Source organism: Trachinotus anak, unplaced genomic scaffold (assembly GCF_046630095.1).
Source record: "Trachinotus anak isolate AG129_WGS33_773 ecotype Australia unplaced genomic scaffold, CSIRO_AGI_Tana_v1 ptg000002l, whole genome shotgun sequence".
Lineage (NCBI taxonomy): Eukaryota > Metazoa > Chordata > Actinopteri > Carangiformes > Carangidae > Trachinotus > Trachinotus anak.
In genome coordinates, this window is record NW_027273853.1 from 5,556,030 (window position 1) to 5,579,948 (window position 23,919).

The 23,919-nt window shown below is 42.0% G+C and overlaps 1 protein-coding gene across 15 annotated transcripts in view; it reads right to left on the bottom strand.

Annotated features, from left to right (window-relative positions):
• The window catches only part of LOC139629595 (unconventional myosin-IXAa-like), a 174,246-nt gene that overhangs the window by 120,739 nt on the left and 29,588 nt on the right, over positions 1-23,919 (bottom strand). For all 15 annotated transcript variants that reach the window (XM_071492319.1, XM_071492416.1, XM_071492329.1 and 12 more), the window contains one exon: positions 3,601-4,570. In XM_071492319.1, coding sequence (XP_071348420.1) covers positions 3,601-4,503 — 903 coding nt within the window. In that variant the 5' untranslated portion in view covers positions 4,504-4,570. The remainder of the gene's footprint in view (positions 1-3,600; positions 4,571-23,919) is intronic.

The following is a 23,919-nucleotide window of genomic DNA, read 5'->3' on the forward strand; positions in this document are numbered from 1 at the left end:
CTGTTGGTATTTTCTGACATCACACATCATCGTCGGCCGTGCTGAATATATCTGGAAATGATGTTGGATTGTCTACAACATTATCTCTGTATTTCAGCTCTGATAAAAGCTTTACTGAGGATCTTTCCGATCAAAACAATCATTTACACTTAATAGCTTTAGTTGAATACTCTTATATTTGCAAAAGCCAATAAACATCATGTCATTTAACGTTATTAAGCATTTTAAATAGATTTGTAGACAAGCAGACTGACAATAGAGTCAGAATAATCAGAGTTTGGCTAATTGCCTTTGTATCACTGCAGAGTATGGACTTGGTGTTTTCCTGCTTCCTCTCAAACATTCATGGAATTAGTCTTAATGGCTTTGCTCATCTCTGAAACACAGTACAGCTGCCACTGCTGCTGATGAGACCTTGGACAATGTGAGGGTGTAGGTTTGGTTTCAGAAAAGCAGGAACACAGTGAAGTCAAGGGTTCTTCAATCAAGGAGGAAAAAAAAAATATGGCTGCTATTTATTTTATGTGTCGACAGCTGACGTATCATTTCTTCTTTGTGTTATTACTGACCCAGTTGGGAAGCCTTCTCCCATGTCATTTATCTATATAAATATCATGAAACAGGTCATTATGGGCTCCATAATAATGTCAGTTTAATAAAAGATTTAAATGCTGTGTTAAGTCTGTGTTATTAACGCACTAATCTTACTGGACTGGAGAATTAAAGCAGTAGTTTGACATTTTGGGAAACATGTTCTTGCTTTACCTCAGAGAGTTTAATGAGAAGTTTGATGCAACTCTTGTATTTGTCTGGTAAATACAAGCAGCAAGTTCCAAAAACTGCACTTCCTCAAAAGGCCACTTGAAGCTGGCTCCAAAGTGACAGGAGGGTGAGCGTATGCTTGCCACAAACTGGGTCTCACCTCCACACATGCCCCACCTCTTTGTCCATTTTTGGATTAGCCAGGACTTACGCCAGTCACGGACTGCCAAGATGACGACGGCAGAGCAGCCCACTCTGAGCTTCAAACCCGCTCCTCAGAAACCTGAGGGTGATGTCACGGACGCGACATCCATCTTTATTTACAGTCTGTGGTTGGCGATGATTAGCTTAGCTTAGCACAAAGACTGGAAACAGATGGAAACAGCTAGCCTTACTCTGTTCAACAGTAACAAAATCCACCAACTAGCACCTCCTTGACTCTTGGTCAACATGTCATAGCTTGTTGGCTGTTAAAAAAAAACCAAAGTGTAAAAATAATAATTCACCATTTTTCGGGGGTTATTTCTGTTATTTCTTGCAGTAGTTGCTAGGTTACCAACTAAGATTCCAGGAACTCCAGTTACACACATAGGTGTTTTTATATTAGTTTACATACAGATTAAACACATAAGATATGATGTGTTCATTAGTGAGCTATAGCTGGTAGGTGGATTTAGATGATTCCCCATGTTTCCAAACTTAACGCTAAGCTAACCGGCTGCTGGCTGTATATATATTGTACAGATATGAGAGTGGTATCAATTTTCTCATCAACTCCCATTCCCAGAAACTGAGTTCGTGTATTTCAAAAGATCAAACTAGTCCTTAAAGACTTGAGACAGCTAGGAAATATAAAAAAATGTTATATAATGGTATTAATTTATTTGCAACTTTAAACATGCATAAATATTTTTCATCAAAAATCAGTTATTCTCCTTGTATTGTTCTCATAATATCATGTTTCCAACATCTGGCAAAGCATCAACAAGAACACAAGAAAAAGAGGACAACAAACACGACAAAGTGGAGCCAGAAATCAAATATTTGCTGTGTTACATTATATCTCCCTTTGCTTGTTTGTCACTGTGACATGTAAACTTTGCACCTTGTTTCTCACACCTCCGCCAGACAGGTGACTGATGGGGAAGTGATTGCATGGGACACACCACACACACAAACCAACAAACAGTATCTAGTTCCTCAGAGAATAATGTTCCTCTATCTGTGTTATCATCAGACACAAGCCTTTTCAGCGCTCACAGCCGCTGTCGCCTCTGGCATCCGAGCTCTGACAGGCCTTCAGTAATCATCGCCTGCAGAGAAGTGCAACTGTGGCACATGTGACGGCCAGGTTCAACCACAACTATGTGGTAAAGCTACCAGTCATTTTCAACATGTAACACATCCCTTGTTTGTTGTCTTGCAAGAGATTTTTTAGGATGTATGGTGCGGTATAAAGAAGGAGTCCACCTAAATAAAATGAGGTTTTAACAAAGGCAAGACTCCATTTATCCTTTATGTAACAAAAGCTGAAACATGAAAGCAGCTGCAGTCACAAGTTTCTTCCCCCGGAAGCAGCCAGGAGGTGTAAAAGGTGATTCATGATTTCCAGATGAAAAACTATACATCCAACTGTCTGCAGAACAGCCTCGTTTCACTGTACAGACCTCCACATGGGACCCACATGATGCCAGCAGACACAGCTGTGTGTTGACATGACATTCCCATACGTCCTGACAGGAAGCTGCGAGCTGCAGAACAAAATGGCAGCCAGAAAACAACAAACTGTTCGGAGGCCCACAGAGTCATATTTATCAAGCTGAAGAAAACATGTTGCCCTTGATCGGACCTTCAGAAAAACATGACATTCCCAATGAAATTCCATAATCCATTATTGATTTATAATCCAGGGTGGATTAGACGACATTCCATTAGGGTTTTTTCCCCCCAGTCAATGCAGAGATTGGACAGTACGGAAAACCCCATTTCTGGGTCACATAATATATATAAGAGTCATATGTGGTAAATCCGGGGGCTAAATATAGGTTTCCCTGCATGTGGGGGCATTCCAGTTTGAGAAGGACATTTCTATAATCCATTTCATGCCTCGTCTCATGAGCTGACATTCCACCGCCAGAGAAATAACGTGCTGACTACTCCTCAGATTTCATATGGCTTTTGTCACTTCCTTTAACCGGGGTGTCTAATTCACAACATATGAACTGTATTCAGCCTGACTTCAGCCTGCTGCTATAGCACATGCAGCTATGCCCTATTATCTTTTCACTAAACACTGTTTAGAAACAGGAACAGTTCTTTGAGAGGAACGTCATCTCCGGCATCGAGCAGTTGTCTCAGACTGGAACTGGACTTGTACTCTGCTTTGTCTTGAAGGAGTTGACTTACGGCTCTTTACCACCAAGTGGTCCAAGGAACTAAGGCTACGTCCACGCTGCATCATTTTTATTTTGAAACCATTCACATACAGTCTTCAGTCAGGTGGAAGCACCTGAGGAGCAAATTCATAGAACAACAATAAAAGGTTCTTTCACCCAAGGACGTTATTTCTATCACTTAGCTGGTTTCTTCACTGTGCAACATTCACCAGGGATTTGGAAGCAGATGTCTATCTCTATCAGTTTCAGAGATCTTGCTTGTGGCAAGAAAATCCACATCAGAACCACAACCAAAATCAAATCAGCTGTTCCTTGGCCCAAACCAAAAAACATGGAAATGTGATTTATGTGATTCTGAGATATCTTGTCAACACTCAGACAAACATGGGCAGAGCCATGTCCTCTGTACAACACTGCAGGTGTTGTCCAGTGAGTTTCTTACCTCCAACACAGGCCCGGCTCCCAGGATGATCTGCTCCACCCCGCTGGCGAACCCCTTCTGGCTGAGTGCGGTCAGGTGATGAATGAGGAAGTTGGTGCTCTGGGTCTTTCCTGACCCGCTCTCCCCAGAAATCACTATGCACTGGTTCTTCCTTCGCTGCAGCATGGCATGATACGCCACATCTGCCACAGCGTAAATGTGGGGCTCCAGCTTCCCCAGTGTGTGGTTGTCGTACAATTTGACATATTTAGGGTTGTAGATTGGCAGGAACTGGAACGGGTTAATCACAATAAGAATACTCCCAATGTACGTGTAGATCTTCTCCTGGCGGAAACGTGCACGCAGGCTTTCTAGAAGGGCGCGCTCTGTTAGCTCTGGGAGAGCGCAGAGGTCGGATGGAGGGTCACTCCCTGCAGGCTGAGGGAGGAAACCCCGTTCTACCATGCGTCGACGCTCCTCAGTCACCCGCAGCCACATCTGCAGGCTGCCGCCATAATGAATAGATCCATCCAGGTTCTTCTCTCGCAGGAGGAAGCGGTAGTCGTCGCCGCTGCACAGACCGCTGCGATTCTCCAGGGCGCTTCGCGGCCATAACATCATCCTCTGGACAGGGCAGTCACCAGGGTTCAGGATCCATTCCTCCCCACCAAACTCCTTCACCTCGGCCAGCACGTAGCATTTGGTACGCTCCAGGCGCAACCGGTCGATGAGGCACTCGATGGCTTCCGCAGCTGTGGTGTTCTTGCGGGCGCTGACGGGGCAGTAGATGGTGCCTTCAGCCAGGGCGCCCGGGTAGACGCGCAGGGTGAACTCCTGGTCCTCCAGGCGCCGCCGCATGCTGCCACTGGCAGTGGCCATGTTGGCGCTGCTGGCGTAGCTGCAGCCGCCATCTTGTAAGCTCATGGTGGCGCAGCAGGTCCCATCAGCACACCGCTCTCTGGGCCCGGAGGACTGACTCAGGACATCCCAACTGGAGGAGGACAGTGAGGTGAGAGAGAGAGAGAGATGGGGAAAAAAGAGGCAGACAAAGATAGAAAATGGTTAAACATGGAGGCAAAGCCACAGAACAACAAGGGTTCAAAGTAGAAATTAGTGGCTTCAGACATCAGTTCATGTCCTCACAGCCTCTGGCATTTCCAGTACATTAAGTCACAACAGGGTCAGTAGTGTCATGGCGATTTCATCTGTCCCATGACAGAAAGGGCCGACTCAAAAGGCTTTCTGTTTCAGATCGTAAAGGGAACCACTATCACAGCAGCCACAAGAGAGGAGCATGAGAGCGAGTCAGAGAGAGAGAGACAAGAACTGATAGACATTCAAAACAATGAGGAACAGTGGCTGCTTCATGAATTTAAAGGCTACCGGCCACAGCTTATCAGAGCCACATACCCTGTGTGTGTGTGTGTGTGTGTGTGTGTGTGTGTGTGTGTGTGTGTGTGTGTGTGTGTGTGTGTGTGTGTGTGTATACTCGTGATAATCCAAGGGCTCTAACCGTGTGCCAAGATTAACAGCTGCCACCTTCCACACAAAAGTGGCTGTAATGAGAGTACAATGGTGTAATTCACCACTTCCCTGTTGATAGTGGACACAGCACTCCATCTTCCCTCTCTTTTTTTTTTTACACACTCTTTTTCACAGACTACGAAGCTTCAAATGTGATGTGAGAAAAAACAACTGTTGAGACAGAAATCAACCTGTAGAAACTCTTGACCGTTGAATTTAGTCTCCCCAAATTCATTTGCACGAGTTAATAAAAAAACGGCAACCAAGAGAAATAACTATCACTATATGATAACAATATATGCTGAAGAATCAGGTTCAACAAAACAGCGTGGTTTGACAAAGGCACTTTTCACTTTTCCTTTAAATTATAATATTAAATTGCAGCCTTCCAATATGCAATATGACTTAAAACTGACTATTTGGCAAAGTTATTCAGATAAGACACAATTTTGCAAGTAAGAGCCTTCATACAAAACTTTAAGTGTATTTCAAGTGGCTGTTATCTTATTTTGGGAAAAAATTCTTCAAATATCAAAATTAATTAGGTTATTTTAAAATGTTTGATGTTTTAATTTTCAAAATTAAGTATGAATCATCGACATGAATCCCAGATAACACACTGGTATATGGGTACAGTTAAAAACAACGAGTAATGGTCATGGCTGTTTTTAGCATCACTGACAGTGTTTTCTAATTCTTCAGTGACAGGAGCATTAGTGTGAAACCGTGGCTCTGACCTTTGGATGATCAGTGGTTTGTACTATTTGTGATCTGGGAAATGAAGCAAATTTGACTGTTATAACAGTTATAAATACAGAAAATGTAAAAGCACAGACAGTTTTGTTTTGCTGGATGCCTGTCTCCATGGAAATACAAAATACCAAGACCAGACGATGACCAACAGATAAACCACAAGAGGAGAGAATGAAAACCAAAGAAGCCCAAAATGTAAAAACAGGAGCTGAAATTGAATGTAGATTAACTGATCGCTGCCTGTCGACCTTTCATCTTCTGGTCTACGTTTCCTTTCAATAATCTTTCTTTTCTGAGACAGTGCCTCTCATCATGTCTTCTCATCTACCTCCTTCATCTCTCTCACGCTGTTTCTGTCTCGCTCTGACTGTGCTCTGAATATTCAATATGCCAACACAAACATACACCAACATCACATCATTAAATTTCTGCTATTTCATTTTTACTCTCCCTGATCAAATCTCAGTTCAAATATTGCTGTTTATGAGGAACCATAATGCAAAGACAGGACATGGCAGTAAGAAAAAAAGGTCCTAAACCAAACAAAGAGAAATTTGCACAATGTCCAACAGAACTGTGTGAAAACTAATACTGCTTTCAATCGTGACTCCCTTTTGTTTTCTGGATAACATTTTACTTCTGAGGCTCTCTCAGCAAAGTCCATGTGCTAGATAGATAGAGAAAGAAAGAGAAAGGAGAGGACGAGCCAGCCAGTCGTCCTTTGAGCACCCCAGACAGACCCTCCTCTCCCTCCTGCTGTCTGGACTGATCCTGACCACCTACATCAGTCTGCAGGAGCACACCACCACCAGACAGAGCCAGAGAGAGAGAGAGAGAGGGAACAGACAGCTGGGTGTCTGTGAGAAACAAAGAAGTGAACTGTGAGGGATGAAAGACGGAGCGGAGGTAGAGAAGACAGAGCTGAGAAACAGACAGAGATGAGAGAGAGTACACAAGATTCAAAGCAACGTCCCCCGATGCTGCGACTGATGCAGTCGCTCATTGGGACACTAATGAGCTGTTCAAATGGGTAAAAGGTCACAGTTTCATGTCTATTATGCAGAAATGTAAATACAGCCAGTATTCACGGTGTGTTTGTGCTGCCTGGTGGTTTCCTTCTGGCCGTTTGTTACACTTGTGCGAATAAAGACGAAAACAAATGAAAGAAAAACATCACACCTGCTTGTCAGTCTGAATTTCCCAGACTGCAGAGTTATTAAAATCTGTAGGGCGTGAAAAAATGTAAACAATAATTAACGAACAATTCACACTGTGTCCAAACTAAGGCGGCTAAATCTGCATGTACAGCTGAAGTATAAAATACAAAACAACTGCCATACGGTAAATGAACAGTAGTGTTGAATGTTGTATTAGCAGAACAACAATGAAAGAATGAAATGAAATGAAAAGTGAAAATAAACAAAAATTTTAAAGATCTAGGTTCTATATTAATACTGTGAAACACCCAGCCCGACAAGACTGATGTCACAACAAAGCAGTGATACCCCCCCCCCTCCCCTTCCCCCGAGTCCCGCCCACCTGAACCCACCATACAACCTTGCAGGATTTGGTTTCTCTAAGTGTTTACCTGAAATCTGCTGTATCTTTATTAGATATCTCAGAAACCAGTCAGACAATCAGAAGAGAGGCTCAGGGTACTGTCTGTGTAGCAAAAAGCCTGTAATATCTCTGTGCCATTGAGCTCCATTGTTTGCGTCAGCACTGTTTTTGTTTATTCATGGGATTTGTTGATTACAAAAATATAGAATATCACTCAGACTTCTCCTTTAACTCCACTGCTAAACAACCCCTGACCCTGTGCCCACTTTCCCCCCGCTGCTGCCTTTTTCAGTTTCATATAAACACAAATGCTCTTGCCGTAGTTCAGCTCTGCAGTTGGTTCGTCTTCATCAGATCTCTGTAGCTGACTGGTCTCAGCTGTCAGTCCAACTCAGTGAGTCATTAAGCTGGAAAATAGTGACTCATGACGGTCGTCGACATGCTCTTGTGTTGCTGCTCAAACGTTCGCTGCTGGGGGCAGGAGACAAGCCACTGCCACCGTGAGAAAGAAGGACAGATACAGATACAGTAGCAAAGGAGAGAGTGTCCATACACAAATGTAATATATGACCTATATGGTCAAGAGTGATGTTGCCACTTATAAGGTGATATATTATTATCACATATATACAATACTGTCATATGATTAATTTTTATGTTACATTAACATTAACATGTTGCAACCTTATATGTTAACAATATATATTTAATTTATATAAGCAAGTTGACTAAAAACAACACACATATCGAAGTTCTTTATGCTTATATTTGTTTTTCTTCTTAATGTCTCATTAATTTTAAACACATCTGTCTTCTCATTCTAGGGGAGTGGTCTCAGACTGTTGGGACCTACTGTAAATATATTGACAGGCTTTGTAAGGGACATGATGAGATGAGATGTGACATTTGTCTACATAGGCATACTCTAACTGTTCCAATTTCTAACAGGTTTCAAAAAGAATCTTTACATGTATTTCTTTATTTCATATGTACATATATTTCATATTCAATATATACACATATATTACTTTTATATTACATTTGCATGTGGGGAAACATATTGAATGTGAGTAAGTACCAGCTGTTCCTATATTTCTCCACATCAAAAACACCTGATGATATATGAGTGATACACAGGCTACAGTTTGTTATACATTTTCAAATAAAACTCTAAACCAGGGGATAAAATGTCAGCATACAGATGGGATTTAAGAAACAGAAATTACATCAAATCAAAATTCACTATCACACTAGATTGATATATGCCTTTGTTGCCGTCTTCTTGTGGTTTGTTTTTAATAAACAGAAGAAGAAGACCTGAGTAGAAAAAAAACACCTGCACTAATTCAAATTTTATCAGCATAAAATAAGAGACATTGCAGTACAAGTCTGAAACACCATTGATCTCTGGGAAATACCATTCAAAAACACCACAGATGTCGCCAAAATAAAAGGATATTGCGGATTAGCATTTTAAAGGATGGCATGGGAAGCCAAATCCCTTCTTCAAGTAATAACGTTTTTTTTTGTTTTTTTCCCCAAAAACGGATATACAGCAACTTTAATTCTTTCCCTCACTGCATTGTTGTCTAGAAAGCTATAACTTCAAGTTAGACTGACACCACCCCTCTGAGCTCTACTGGAGCGGAGCAGAAAATCACTGGACTGCACGTTTAGAGAAAATTAACCTCTTTGTTTTCAGTAGCCTGAGAGTTTATGAACCAGCAAGCTAGACAGCAGGAGACATCAGGAGGAGCTGGAAGGTTATGTTGAACCCTCCAGGTGATCAGGGGACTGCTGGATAGTCCTTAAAAGGTCAAAGTTCAGAGTGAGGAGCCAAGGTTACATACCAGCTACAGCTCTGACAAATCACGTGAGGAAGAGCTGTGAAGATGGCGCAAATATTTTGGGAGATAAAAAAAAAAAACCTTTGCTGGCATTTCCTTGAACAGCTGCATGAAGTGAAGGCGTTCAGGAAGGAAGTGGACGGCTATGAGACATGTCGAGCACAATGGATGGATGTGACCTTAATACAGTATGTTCAGCATTTACTGCAAAAAACTGCAGCTGACAGGAGTTTTGATGATGATGGATGAAGCAGGAAAGTGATATAAGTCAGGCACAGTGAGGAAGGGGGGAGGGGAGGAGATAATAGAAAGAGAAAGTTGTGGAAAGAAGGAGTAAAAGGAGGCGGTGAAGTGGAGGAGCCTGAATGTCTTTTACGTCTTGTTTTGACACGGTTGAATCTGAAGCGCTGACAGTGTGTTGAGATAAGGCCGTAAACCGACGAAGTGAAGGAATGAGCTCGTGCTGTAAAATGGAGAAAGATTGAAAGAGTAGAGGACGTCTTAATGAGAGTGTGTCAGTCAGCCGGCCAGTGGACAGGTTCAGCCCCAGGTCGTGGCCGTTCAGAGCCGTCACTCAGGTGAGGGGGAAACTGCTCATGTTAGAAAACAGAGCTCTTAATATTTAAAGAGAAAGACTGACAGAGAGAAAGGGAAAACGTTCAGATAGGAGAGATGGATGTGAGTTTAGAGGAGGAGGATGGAGATGGAGGAAGTAACTGATTATTTTAATAAATCATTTATTAATTATTGTCTAAAATGTCCAAAAATGTCTTCACAGTTTTTTAGAGCCCAAGGTGACAATGCAAAATTAATCTTTTATTTATTTATTTTTTTTGGGATCAACAGTCAAAAACTTAAATATTCAGTTTAGAAAACCATTAAAGGTCCCATATTTTACATTGGTGTTTTATTTGAAGTGTTGATATCCATAAGAAGATATATTTATGGTTTTAAGAACCACAAACTGTTTGGGGCTTGGGGCATGGCTTAGGGTGGTTTGGTGGTTTGTTGTGACATCACAAAGTTACAGAATTCCTGACGGCTTGTTTTAAGGTTCAGTTTCTGAATACAGGCTGTGTGCATTTCTCTGTGGACTGAGGCTTTGATACTTTCACAGTATTAATCTATAACCTAGACCTACTTTATAATAAAAACCACATGGAAATCTCACTTTGTACAATATGGGAGCTTTAAATCAAGTCAACTGACTTGTCTTAACTGTGTACAACCAAATACAAGTTTAAAGATATTTCACTGTCGATGGACTTGCATTTGTTAAACATATTAAGATCTAGGCCTGGAGTGACGAGCTTGAGAAATAGTCTGATTTCATTGTGCTTCCTTTTAAAAGTGGTTTTAGATGCTCTCAGATTGTCTGTAACATAATTATCCGTAACAACTTCCCAGAAAACAATTGTGCCATCTCCTCTGTGGCTGCATGTGTCCATTAGCTGTTGCATTATTAAGTGTATTCATTTGTATTTGTGTCCAGATAAAAGCCTGAAATATGACTGACATTAGTTCTTATTGACTTCAGACTAAGACTCATTATCATAGATTTATAAACAATAGGAGGCTTTCAAATAGGCTGATATCCAAAATGTCACGTGGCTCTGTAATATTATCAGATACTGGTAAGACATGTAATACATGTAAACATTTGTAATGAGGCAAAGTTCAGATTCGTCAGACACTTATTTAACTAATTTATCACTTACTTATAACAAGAAACTGTTTTCACCTGAATCCACAAGAGCTGGGTAAAATCTTTTAATACTAGTGCTGATTTGACACCAGAGCTTTGGTGCCAATACAAAATCAATGCAAGAAGAATAAAACAGGTCAAATTTTTAGTTTAAATATAAAACTGTCAAAAATGAGTCCATAAACATGAAATATTAAGTCCTGTATCAGACCAGACTTTTAACATCAATTGTGGTGATTGTCACTTGACAACAGCTTCAGCCAGTGTTGTGTTTACAAGACAAGAGGTTATAATACGCCCTCTGAGCAGCGCTACGTCTTCAGATTGGAAGCTACAGTGAGTTGCTATCAAAAGTGACGAGATGGGACGCAGCTAGCTGGTTAGCATGCTAACTTCATTAGAAGAAAAGACGTGATAGAGGCAAGAGTTAACGCTGGCGTTGTTTTCCACCTCTGGAGACAGCTCTGTGCGAGTACAGGAATGATGTTTGAACTGAACTTGCAACGATTCTTCTAGACTGGTAAGTGAACAGCTGCTCATGCTAATGCTATGTAGCAACAGCACAACTTACAAATAGCTCCTTCAAAAGAATTTGGGAAAAGTGAAAGAATGATGTTGTTTACAGACTGTTAAAGAAAAGACTCACACTGTACTTGATAAGCTCCTGGAAACACTGGTTCAGTTCCTCTCCTGACTCGGGAAACACGTTATGAGTCAAGTTAGTGTGAATTTCTGATGCAGTGATGCTGCTGCTGCTGACTGGCCAACTTTCTGTGTTTCAGTTGCCCTTTTATCTACTGTGTGTAATGACCTGACTACGTAATTCACTTTTATTGTTCATTTGAGTGATTTCATGTTTCCGACTCTTGAGAAGCTGAAGAAAAGCTGATTTAATTTAATCACAAGTCCACGCCCTCATCATTTTTGACCCTGCTGGTTTGTGATTGTTGCTGCAAACTCATGTCATGTCAACACACCTTTGCCTCCTGGGTGTCTTTCTTGATGACATGACAGGATCAAAATCTACGGAAAAACTTGTCAGCCTTTGTATCCTGCAGGCAAAATGCTGTTTTGCTTGCAGTTGTGGGAATTTTCTTTCTTTTTTTTTTTTTTTGTGATAATTATCAAGATCATTTTATTGCCCAGCACTGATGCTTACATATCTGAGCTCAACTAGGCAAACACTCCTTACAACTTTTGTTGTAATGGTGGCAATAAAGTTAACTCATTTCAACTCAACAAAACGTAGTTCCTCCGCCAAAAAAAGCTCCTGTTCTAGATGCTGAACTTGCCGACGGCAGAGGAACCGTCACCATTTACAATTTGTGCTACTACGTTCTTCAGATGCAGAGAAAACGCAAACAAGATTGAGCAAAACAGACTCTTAGTCCCTTGTTCTGTTCCTGAGGTTAGCTTCTGTGGCTTAGTGGTTCCTGGAAATGTCTGATTGAAAAGGGGCTTTAATAAAAAAGACTTTGGATTTAACTCTGACTTAGATTTTGTGAGTCATGAACATCTCATCTATCCTCTGAGTCTGCAGCTGTCTCTCTTCTGGAGATGTAGAAAAGGTAAGTTTCTCATCTTTCATACGACTACATCTCCAGATCTTTATTTGGCACAGAAACGGAATAAAAGCTGATATTTTACGGCAGCAAGCATGCAGTAAATTACTGTGCTTCCAAAAACTAATGCATTAGAGGAGACGGGGAGTTTTTAAGATCATATAAATGTACAGAAAGCTGCCGGGGACGGGCACGGGTCCAGGACATGAAATGCACACATGAAGCTCGGCTCGTCCTGCAGGTCTTCGGAGTCTGGCTGGTAAACATTAACACCCCCTCCTCTCCCACAGTCGGTTCTCACCAGTACAAGAGCAATAAACACCAAACCTCAGCATTCCTCAACACGGCTCACACACACACACAAACACACATAAACACACACAAGTTCACTTAACTTCAAATCTGTCAACACAGGAGGTGTGTTTCCTTCTTCATCCTAAAACCGAGGCTTGTACTGTACTTAAATTAAACCGAGGATGATTGCATTAGTAGAATAGGATCAGCTCGGTTAAATTACAGCTGGAGCTGTGACTAACACACATTAAGTCTTTTCTACCTCCACACACACACACACACACACACACACACCCCTGATCACTCATCATTTCAGGATTACAGGCATATTTTGACTCTCTGTGGATTCCCTCCTCATCGCTGGCTGCTGGTAATGTGGCTGATCTACAGCAGGTACTGAAACCTACAGACAAACACACCTTGTGTTCACATTTTTCACCTGAATTTAAAACTAACAAAGGTGTGTGTGATTTGCATACAGCTGGATGCATGAAAGCCTTGATATTTAACTAACTTCCAACCCAGTTGTCACCTGGATTTTCTTCTCCTTTATCAGTTTTTCACCCAGTTTTTTTTAAATAATCTGAATAAACACTGGCAAATTCCTGCATTTTCAAAATATGTTTTTTGGTTCCTGAGAAGTTGACAGAAATGTATACCTGCTGCTACCACAAGGTTGTCCTTTCAAAGTCCCACATCACCTGAGAAAAATGTGGGTGGAGGATGTAAATCAGTAACGTTTTTCCCTCCTTTAGTGTTTTCCCTTGAGGTGCCCTTTAGCAAAGTAAGCAAGCTCTTTAAATCTGCTCCAGTAGAGCTGCCTAAAGGTTTAATACGCTTCAAAAGTTGTGTAAAAACTTGTTTCCTCAAAACTCCTCTGATGTTTTTTTACAAAGATGAAAATCTGACAAGAAAAACTACTTCAACACAACAGCTGACCACCAGGTCTGCAGAGGTGAGCAGGATTTGAACAACCTTCACTTTTCTTGTGTCCAGCTGATTACATCATAAATGTCTTTGTGGGGATTTCTGCTTGTGTGTTAAGGGGCTGCGATGTCCCTACAGCGGCGACGTGTGCAGGTTTCAAAGTCATGCAGTAGGCTGTGACATTAACGTGTGCCTCCTAGAAAATGTGACTACACGTCCTGGACTACAGCGTCAACTGAGATACCACATGGGGTACAGCAAGGACTGTGATTGGCTGCTTGTGTTTACCCCTTCAAATTTCTGATGCTGGTGGAGTTTGTTGAGAGTGCAGACAACAGTATGTTAAAGACAGACACTCAGGCGTCTTCTTCTTTTCAGTAACAACCATCCAACACAGCATTTCCACTGTGGTCGTTCTGTATGGATGAGTGAAGGTCAACACAGCGACTGCAGGGCGGTGGTCTCCTGTTCAGTATCCAGACTCAGAGACACAATAATATAAGTTACCTGGATGTATCTCCAGGTCTATAACTCTACATGTGTAGCTCACTGTCACAAGTAAATGAAAGAGCGATATGCATGACATGGCCTGGTCATACACAACAAGATGGGTGTAGTGTTAAAGGCTGCTACCCAACCCCACCTCCACCCCCACCCCCCTTAATTCAAACACAGGTTTACTTTAAGTGTGAATGTGATGCAGAGTGCTACTAGAGAACAGAAAATGTGTTCAGGCAACTTTCCCTGGAAAGTTAAAGGTTAAAAAAAGCTGAATAATAAATGCCTTGTGTGTGTGTGTGTGTGTGTGTGTGTGTGTGTGTGTGTGCATATGTGTGTGTTTGTGTGTGTGTGAATTCCTGAATTCCAGCGGGCCAGCAGAGCTCACAGGAACTGAGCCCACACAGACACAAACATCTGCCAGAAAAACCCGTGCACACAGAGACAGAGTGCCGAGTCATTCAGTGCAGCACTCTGAGGGGTGTGTGTGTGTGTGTGTGTGTGTGTGTGTGTGTAAGTTGCAATTACTGGACTGACATAGATGCTAAAAAAAAACGTTTCTCCTTGTGTCAGATGATGAATGGAGAAAAGGAGGAATGAGAAAATAAAGGAAGAAGAAGAAGAGGAAGATGAGGGAGGAGGAAACAAGGTGGGAAAGAGGAAGGGGGAAGGAGAGGATACAAGGAGAGGAGGAAAGGAAGATAGGCAAGGAAAGCAAAGGAAACAAGGAGAGGAGATGAGAGGAAACAAGAGGAAGATATGTGTGTCTGCGTGTGTGTGTGTTGGCGTGTTAAAGATATGCTGCAGAGCCACTTTTCCGTCCTCTGCACATTTTCATTACATTCCCCAGTTGGGGGATGACATCACCTCGACCCGCACTGCTCTCCTCCTATCACAACACGCACACACGCGCACACACACACACACACACACTAATAGAGCATCACTGCCAGAAAAAAATACACTGCTGGGAGCTGTATTGATTAGAGCCCTTTCCCACTACAATCAGACATCATCAGAGCATCTGTTGCCATGGTAACAGGCTGATTGAAATCAATTAATGCCATATGTATCTAATGTCCTCTCAGTGTTATATTATTGTGTTTTATAACAATATAAGTGAATAAATATTTGTTTTCTGAGGTGAACAGGACTCTGGAGCTGGTTTCAATCACTGTGTTGTTCTATTTCCTAAATCTTTCCCTTCCGTCTCTCTTTCCCCTTTAAATCCTTCTTTTTAAGCCACATAACCAGCTGCAGATTCAGCAGTACTTACAAAAACAAAATGTTTTTTCTACTTACAAAACTAAAAATCAACACTTTAGGTGAATATATTAAATAGCTACGTTTCAGTCAAACCACTTTCATCAGGCGTTTGACACAGAAAATGACAACAAGTCTGTAAATAATACAGCCATTCACAGAATGGGGACCAAATAATCGACTGACAAAGTGGAGAAAATACACTGATAAAGCCAAATAGGGGAATTCCCCACAAATTCATCAATGAAAATCAACTACTGTTTGATAATAACCACCAATATAAACTAGATAAAAACCAAGATTCACAATAAACATCACAAAAATTATTGCAAATAAGTAAATAAAGTAAGTCACAAACAATTATACTATTATACTGGGCCATTTGATAAGAGCAGTCAGATTGAACTAAAACCAACACAATGAGCTAAAAGACGTTTTAGTTCATTAATCAAGTAGTTGATCAACAGAAAATCATCTCATTTGATAATTTTTGTCATTCCCAGTTTTTAACACCCCCAGTTTATATTGTCCAAAATCTACAGATCTGATGCTTTTATTAGTCATTTATAATAGTAAACTGAAACTCTTTCTTTTTAAAAATGAATACATCTCCTTGGGCTGTGGAAAATTATAATACACATGGTACAGCATAATAATAAATCATAATCATACAGATGAAGCAATTAATCAATGAATCAAGACATTGATAATGAAAACAATCATCAGTTGCAGCCCCGTTTTTGTTTTCTTTCAAACAATATAAAACAGTTGCATCTGGCCAAAAACATCACTGCTTCGGCTCGTTTGCCAAAACTTGAACATTTTCAGATTAATATTAAAAGTCATGCGAATGAACTGAGATCACAGATGATTTTCATACTAAGTGACGTGCACCACACGTACAAAACAGTCAGTTTCATGTTTCTCAGGATGCAGCCAACTCTCCCCCAGGAGACACAGATAACTCTATAAGTAATGAGCAGCGAGTCGTTATTGATCCGAGCCTGTGAGCAGAGAGAAAATGTTGACCTCCCTGCAGGGCGGTGGGGTGTGTCCTGAGCCTGAGACACACAGACGGCCTCTTCCTGTCTGGGTGTTTTGATCTGTCGTGTCTACAAGAAGTTAGTGGTTAGCACATTAGCAAAATGATGCTACTGTCATGGTCAAAATACCAACTCATTTCTTATCAGCACAGTGCAGATGTTTTACCAGTAAATAAAACAGCCTCATAGAGACACTGTGACTTAAAGTCTGTATTTCAGACTATCACAGCTCATCACTGCCAGAGCAATAACTCTAAAGTTAATAATGACTTTTTATTTTCATCAATGAAGAGTGGAGCAGCTGAGAGAGATATAGTGTGTGGCTGAGTTTCAGCAATAGATCGATTTACCAAGAATTATCACAAAGACGACACTTACTCTTTATCACAGATCACTTTCCTGTCAGAGATGTTCATGCAGAGGAGAAGCCATGTAGCTAAGAGGACTAACCCATTCACATGTATTTATTTGGCAGAGGCTTCTGTTTTACAAGTGAGGTACAATCCAAGCTAACAGCTACGCTGTGAGGCTACACAGACAAAGACTTTTACCTGATGTCGAGGGCTGAGGTTCACCCTCATGGGAACATGAATGTGTGTAACAAATATCATGACAGTCCATCCAAAATTTGTTGAGATATAAAACAAATATACAACCTACATCTCCAGCATGGTGGCGCTAGAGGGGAAGTCAAAAAGTCGCTGGTCCTGCCACTGACGTTTGTCGATGTTCAACTACAGCTGCACATGAATTTTACTCTTTTTACACTGCTTTGTGTTTGCTTCTTTTATTTTTTATGTAAAGCACTTTGAGTTGCCTTGTTTTTGAAAGGTGCTACACAAAAAGCATATGTCTTCATCCTCTGGGGACTATGAATGTCTGTGCTGAATTTCATTACAATCCATCCAGTAGTTGTTCAGATATTTCAGTCTGAACTGCAGAACTGAACCGATCCACATCATGTTGGACCAGGGGTGAAACCACATATGTGGCTTTACTTTTATTAAATGTAAGTTTTTTTAAACAGAATCTGAAACTTCAATCAAGCTTTTATATCATTTATACCCAAACCTCCCTCTTTTCTCTTGTTGTTGCCATGTAGAATAAAAGTGGACGTTCATCTGAGCCGAGGACAAGCTCAGCATACGTTTCCCTCCCACAAGCTGAATGAGGCCAACAGAAACACCCCAGAGAGTGTTTGCATTAAAGCAGCTTTGCTCAGGACCTCAGCACCAGAGCGAGCAAGAGATGATCTGCACGGAGCTTTGGCTCTGGAGGTGCGGTCAGCTGAGCACCATCCAGCAGAGTTATTTCTGAGGTACTACTGGACACCACAGAACTGTGGAAAATGAAAGAGTAGAACTTAATAAGGCGGGCAGGAACAACAGACACGCTTCAAAACACAGGCTTCGACATGAGCGAGGAAACCTGCGCCCCAAATGTCAATAGACCGACCACAGACGTACCATCAGCTGTGCCTGTGACCACTGCACAGACACCCAACATCAACAGTCCTACTTTCCAAACAATGCTACAAAAATCCATCTACCCTCACTAGGGTCGCTAATGGCTCCATCATCCTCATTGATCTTCCGGTTTCCACCTCTGTTTCCCATTGGCCCCGCGGCTCTGTGCTGGGATTAGCGTCTGCAGGACGACGATCAATATCAGCCTCTCCGTTTTGTGCATTACTCGTCTGCATTTTCATTTTCAAATAATCAATGCTCTGATAAACTCTGACGTTGATTTCTGCCGCAGAGCTCCACATGTCAAGTGGACAGGGCAGGTTAGGCTAAATAATCTGACATCAATGTGAGAAATTTCCATCAGATTAAATGACTTAAAGAGAGAGGGTATTTCAGAACATAGAGTACTTACTTCTTACTGCATTACTCACTCTGAGCTGCCCTGGTTATAAAAAGGTCTGAGATGTAAAACGTCATGACCAATTAAATGGCTGCAAAGGATGCAATCCTCTTTTAACCCTTAATTTAAAACATTTTTTTCCTCCTGCTACTTTCCAGTCATACCCAAAGGGGCTCAGGCTGAGTAATGCTTGTGGACTGACAGTTCCTCATGCATAATTTCTGCACTGTAATGAATGGTAGGGTCGTGGCGTTTTGGGAAGATCAAAGAGAAGCAAATCTGGCCCTAATAATGGCTCTCAAAGTGCTGGACCAGGAAGAACCAAACATGTCATGACCGGCCGGATGCGTGCATGTGTTTGCACGGAAAACAGGGGATTATGCTTTTTGATACAGATGTAGGATCTGGTCCAGGCCTTTCATGATGTTGGCTGAACAGATTTTGTGAACACAAAGCACAGTGTGCCAGGTAACGTGACTGTTAACCCTGAACACTCCTCTCTGCAGGCCTGTCACCTCAGCTTCATGTCAACCACCCGCCACACCTTGCATGTGGACGGACAAAACAGGTCAGCACCTAATGCATGCATTGGTGTGCATGTTTGACTGTGTGTGTGTGTGTGTGTGTGTAAAAATACATAAAAGCAGATGCAGTCATTGCAGACGGAGCCAAACGGCTTTCAGATGAAGAGGTCTGCAGCACCGCAACAGAAGTGGCCAGGAACGCGACACTGGTCACTGTCCAGCCGGAAAAAGGCCAAGACAAGCAAAACAAGGGTGCCACAAGAATTGCCAGTGGCTTGTGTTTCAAACAAGAGATGCTATTTGACAATCAGCAGAGGGGATGTCGAATTGCATGTCTGTGCCCACATTCTGGGCCCTGCCTTTGACAGAGGCTCTTAAGGTTTCGGCAGAAGTAATGGAATCTGAAATGACATGCCGTCTGCTGGAGTCTCGTTTTCCTCTTTGGCTTTCTCAGGCTTTTATTCTCTTTGATCATTGTTTTAACCTTAAAAGGAGAAGACAGGCATTACTCATCTTTTTAATTTGAACAATTCCCCTGAAGAGACTAAACACTGAATTTATCGTAAAAGCAAGTATTGCCTCAGCGGCCGCTGGTGGGGTAGTCTACTCTCTCGTTGGATTCTGTTCCTGTCAGCTCGTCAAAATAGCAAAGTGGTATAAACATTGATTAAGAGAGAGAGATTGCTGTTTTGTTTCAGGGGAAACCGCAACACTGCAACACAACAATCCTCAGCAGTCCAAAAAGAAATCTTCTCATAGACCTCCATTATAAAAGAGAGGTCTGTAAAACTGTTGACAGGATGGCTTTATCCACAAATATTACTCTTTGTGTTATCAGTGTTTAAACCATGATGAAAATCTGTTATCTCAACATCACAGACAAAACACATAGCGAGTAAAGAAAGCAGTAGAGAAAGTCACATTTTAGTAGCCTCACCCTGACCATACCTTTACCATGGTTTATTTGCCTTAACCACAACATTTCCTTAGCCTAAACCGTATTGTACTTTCAGTGTAACTCTACTGACAGTGGTATTTACACAGTGGTCACATTGCCATCCCGTACCTAACACAACTGTTTAGGTGCGCTTCACACCCCGGCCACGAATGGTCACACAATGTCAGCAGCAAAGGGTCTGGAAGAGGTGGGACCCATATCCTGGAAATCCCTTCAGCCAAGAAGGTTGCATTCAAGGGCAGCTGGGAGTGTTGTGGAGCAGGACAACAACAGAACAGTGGAGCACAACTGACTGTACTAACCGTTTTATTGTTCTCTATCTTATGACTGTATCCAGGGCTCACTGGGAATCAGTACAGATCCTGACTGGATTATCCTGGTGAAAAAATTTAGTAAGTAACTTGTAGATATTCTTGCAAACAAATAACTGTGAAAGGGTTTCATTGCAGGTATTGTCTACTACCAACAATCTGTCTGGTGATCTGGTTGGAAAATGACGTCTGATAGAGGCAAAGGTCCCCTCTGAAATCAAAACTGCAGTTTGCTGCATTGTTTTAATGTCAATGAAGGAATATGTTACCCAACACACTCTTACAACACTGAGTTAGGATATATATTCAGTGTTAGTTTCAGTCTTTTCAGAATTATTGCTGATAACGACAAGAAGACTCATCTCACACTGGAAAGGCAAGACATGCCGCACATGGAGCCATGAAGCATGCAGAGGTACAGATAAAGCTTGTGGCGGCCTTGATAGGCAACAACAGGGTCGACTCCCGTCACAGTGAGTCATGAGACCAACCATGGCAACAACACGGTTGTCGAGAAGTGGCGTCTCTCAAGTGACGGGAAGAGGAACGGTCACGTCCTCCACAGTCAGCAGGGACAGACGGAGCTCAGAGCAAAGATGGAGGTCTGAGATCCTCAAGGTCGACCTGCTGTCCTCAGTCAAAAACATCCGGGACATTTTGAGAGCATTTTATTAAGGAAGATGGATATACAATGTTTTACAGGGGTAGGAGAGGTATGAATAATTATCAGTTTATAGCTGTAAGACAAGGGCGAATATTTCCTCTGGTACAGTAAAACTAGTAACATTTAAATAAGGTGAAATAAGCTTGGAGGAAGACCCATGTCAAATACATTCACTGAGAGACCAAAGGAATGTCTAAGCCCCATGTTTTGTGTTGTCTGGGCCTTAATTCAACCTGAGGCAGAGTTTGTGTTTGTAAAGGGGGGTGGTGGGAAGGGGGGTGGGGGTCATGCAAAAATCTGAGATCACTGGAGAAAAATAAGAAGAATGTGCCCCGACCAGATGTCTGAGCTCTGACAAGCTCTATTTACAGGCTTGTAAACACTTCACCCGAATGCTGAGGTGGAGAGGATCTCAGCCTTGACCTCTGACTCGGCAGCAGGTCTCTACTCAAGGTGAGTACATGTTTGACCGGATCCTGCAGCCACTTCTCGAACACACACACAAAAAAAAAAAAAAAAAAAACACTAAGTGTTTCATTAAGGAGAAAGTGATTACCGTACGTGGTTAAGTGGTACTAGAGTTTCCAAGAAATGTCCGTTTGACATTTTGATTTGTTCTCTGAGGAAAAGCCTGTATTGTTCGCCTCAGCCCCACCTATTGTGTGTACCAGACCGTATGTTTCAGCAAATTCATCCAGGCTGGACACAATAACAATACAAGGGCTTTTCTTCTGTACATTCGTTGGCAGCCTCACATCATCTTGCTCCTTGTTTTTCACTCTCTCTCCAGAGAGTAGAAGTTGATCTCAGTTCTCAGTTTTCATTTAACCGCATCAGCGAACCACCCACCCACCCTGAAATCCAAAAGGAAATGAGTCTCTAATTAGCTAAAGAGGAAGATGTTTCAAGGTCCTCTTTTGGTTCGGGTGAGATACGACACGATAGGAGGCGAGGGGCAAACACGGCACTTTCACTTCCACCTCAGAGTTTTCAGCCACAGAGCTCCCATGTTGTGTTTGCCTCCTCCACATGATTCATTTCCTGTAATGGTCAGTTTAAGTACGCAGGGCAGCAAAAGATTAGCACATCCTCCTCATACCTCACAGTTTCTGGACTGACTCTCCTTTCGCAAAGCTTTCTGGGCAGGGGATACTGAATCACGAGAAACCTGAGAGTCTGAACGTGCAGGACGTTGCTGCCTCTGCTGCTGCAGAGCTCTGAGCAGATCAGACAGACTGGGGAGGGGACAAATCTGAGAGCTGAGGCTGCGGTGCAACGCCAGGTAATGACGGGGCTCTGCAGGCTGCACAGCTGGTTCAACCTTTCATTAGAGCACATGGGCCAAATGAGACTATCATTGAAAAGAAAGATAAACTGAAGCTGAAGACAACTCAGCGGGTTGACTCAAGAGACAAAATATACTCCTGCTTCCCCATTTGCTTTAGTGCTTGATATACAAGTTTGCGAAAAAATAACATTCAGACTAGAGCTGCAACTAACAATTATTTTCATTATTTATGAATCTGACAATTAGTTTCTGAATTTATCAATTAATCGTTCAGTGTATAAAATGTAAGCATGTGTATCCCAGATTCTTAAAGCCCAAGGGGACATCTCCAAATGCAAAACAACAGAAAACCCAAATAGCTAGTCAATAGTTTTTCTTATGATCAATTAATCAGCTGATCATTGCAGGTCTAATTCAGACCACAAACAGCCCAATGTGAAAACAAAGCAAGACCCCATTTCTGTGTTTAAGGCACCAGAATAAAACACCAGCCAGTAAATCTAGTTTAATAGATCCTTGACTCCAGAGGCTGATCATCTTATCGTACAGCACAACGCTGCACAGCAATTTCTATAACTACGAGACACCTTTGGAAAGTTATCACTGCAGCAATGATTTTATCTATCATAGCAATGATTGTCAGGTAAACAGTAGGAAAACGCTGCTAATATTACAACATAATATATGAGAAATGTGAGCTTGCCTGCATTTGAATGCAAACAAAGCACAGTGCCAGAAGATGCTGAACTGTGTTGCAGCAAAAGCTGAGTCCTGATGGACAACACTGTGTATAACATACAACCATGGCCAAAGAATCTTTAGTCATCACCAAACTCCCTCCTGCTCACTGCAGAGAAGTCTACAGCTGGTTTGGAAAACAATGCAGATTCTCCGGAAATCTCCCTTATTATTCACCTCTGTTACACTGTCCTTCCACTTTTTACTTGGGACAAAGGTTGCTGTGTTCTCAAAATGCCCACACAGGTGTGAGCACAAACCTTTTTTTGTGGGAAGACAAACACCAGAAAAAACAGGGAGAAACAGTAGAAACAGTGACTTAACTGCGATACTTTGGGTTAATTTTATAACAAATATGACCTGAACAACTAGATTTCAGGGCTACACAACTGAGGCTGGTAGCTGAATGTGGAGCTGATAGCGATGCTCATCTTCTCTTTTTCGGCCAAGTGATTATGTTATTAAAGTGAAGACCTCTGGCACTGAACGCTCCACTGGATCCTATCATTGAGAAATGGGTGACGCGCTAAGAAACGGCTGCAGAGATGGTGCTCAGCTCTGAGCCTGGAGGCTGAGAGGGAAACACAAAAGGCTTTTTGGTGAAGATGAGTCCAAATAGGGTCATAAATCAAGCTCTTACCTCAATAAGATCGGTAGCAGTGGTCACAGTTACTCACTCAAACCCCAAACAAGCTCATGCACAGAAATGAGCTCTCACATGATTGTATCTGCAGCTGACTGTAGCTGACTGAAAGTTAAAGAGATTCAACGATTAAACGTTATTGTGCCCGAAGGGCCAGTCTCTTGTCTTCAAGGTGCAAATTGTTCTTTATATCATACTGACTTTATGAATTATTACCTCCCCCAAGGAGGTTGTGTTTTCACCCATGTCTGTTTGTTGGTTTGTTTGTTTGTCAGCAGGATGACATATAAGGTACTGAATGGATTTATTGGGCATGGGTCAGGGACAAGCCCAATAAATGTTGGTGTCAATCAGATTAGGGGGGCAGTACCA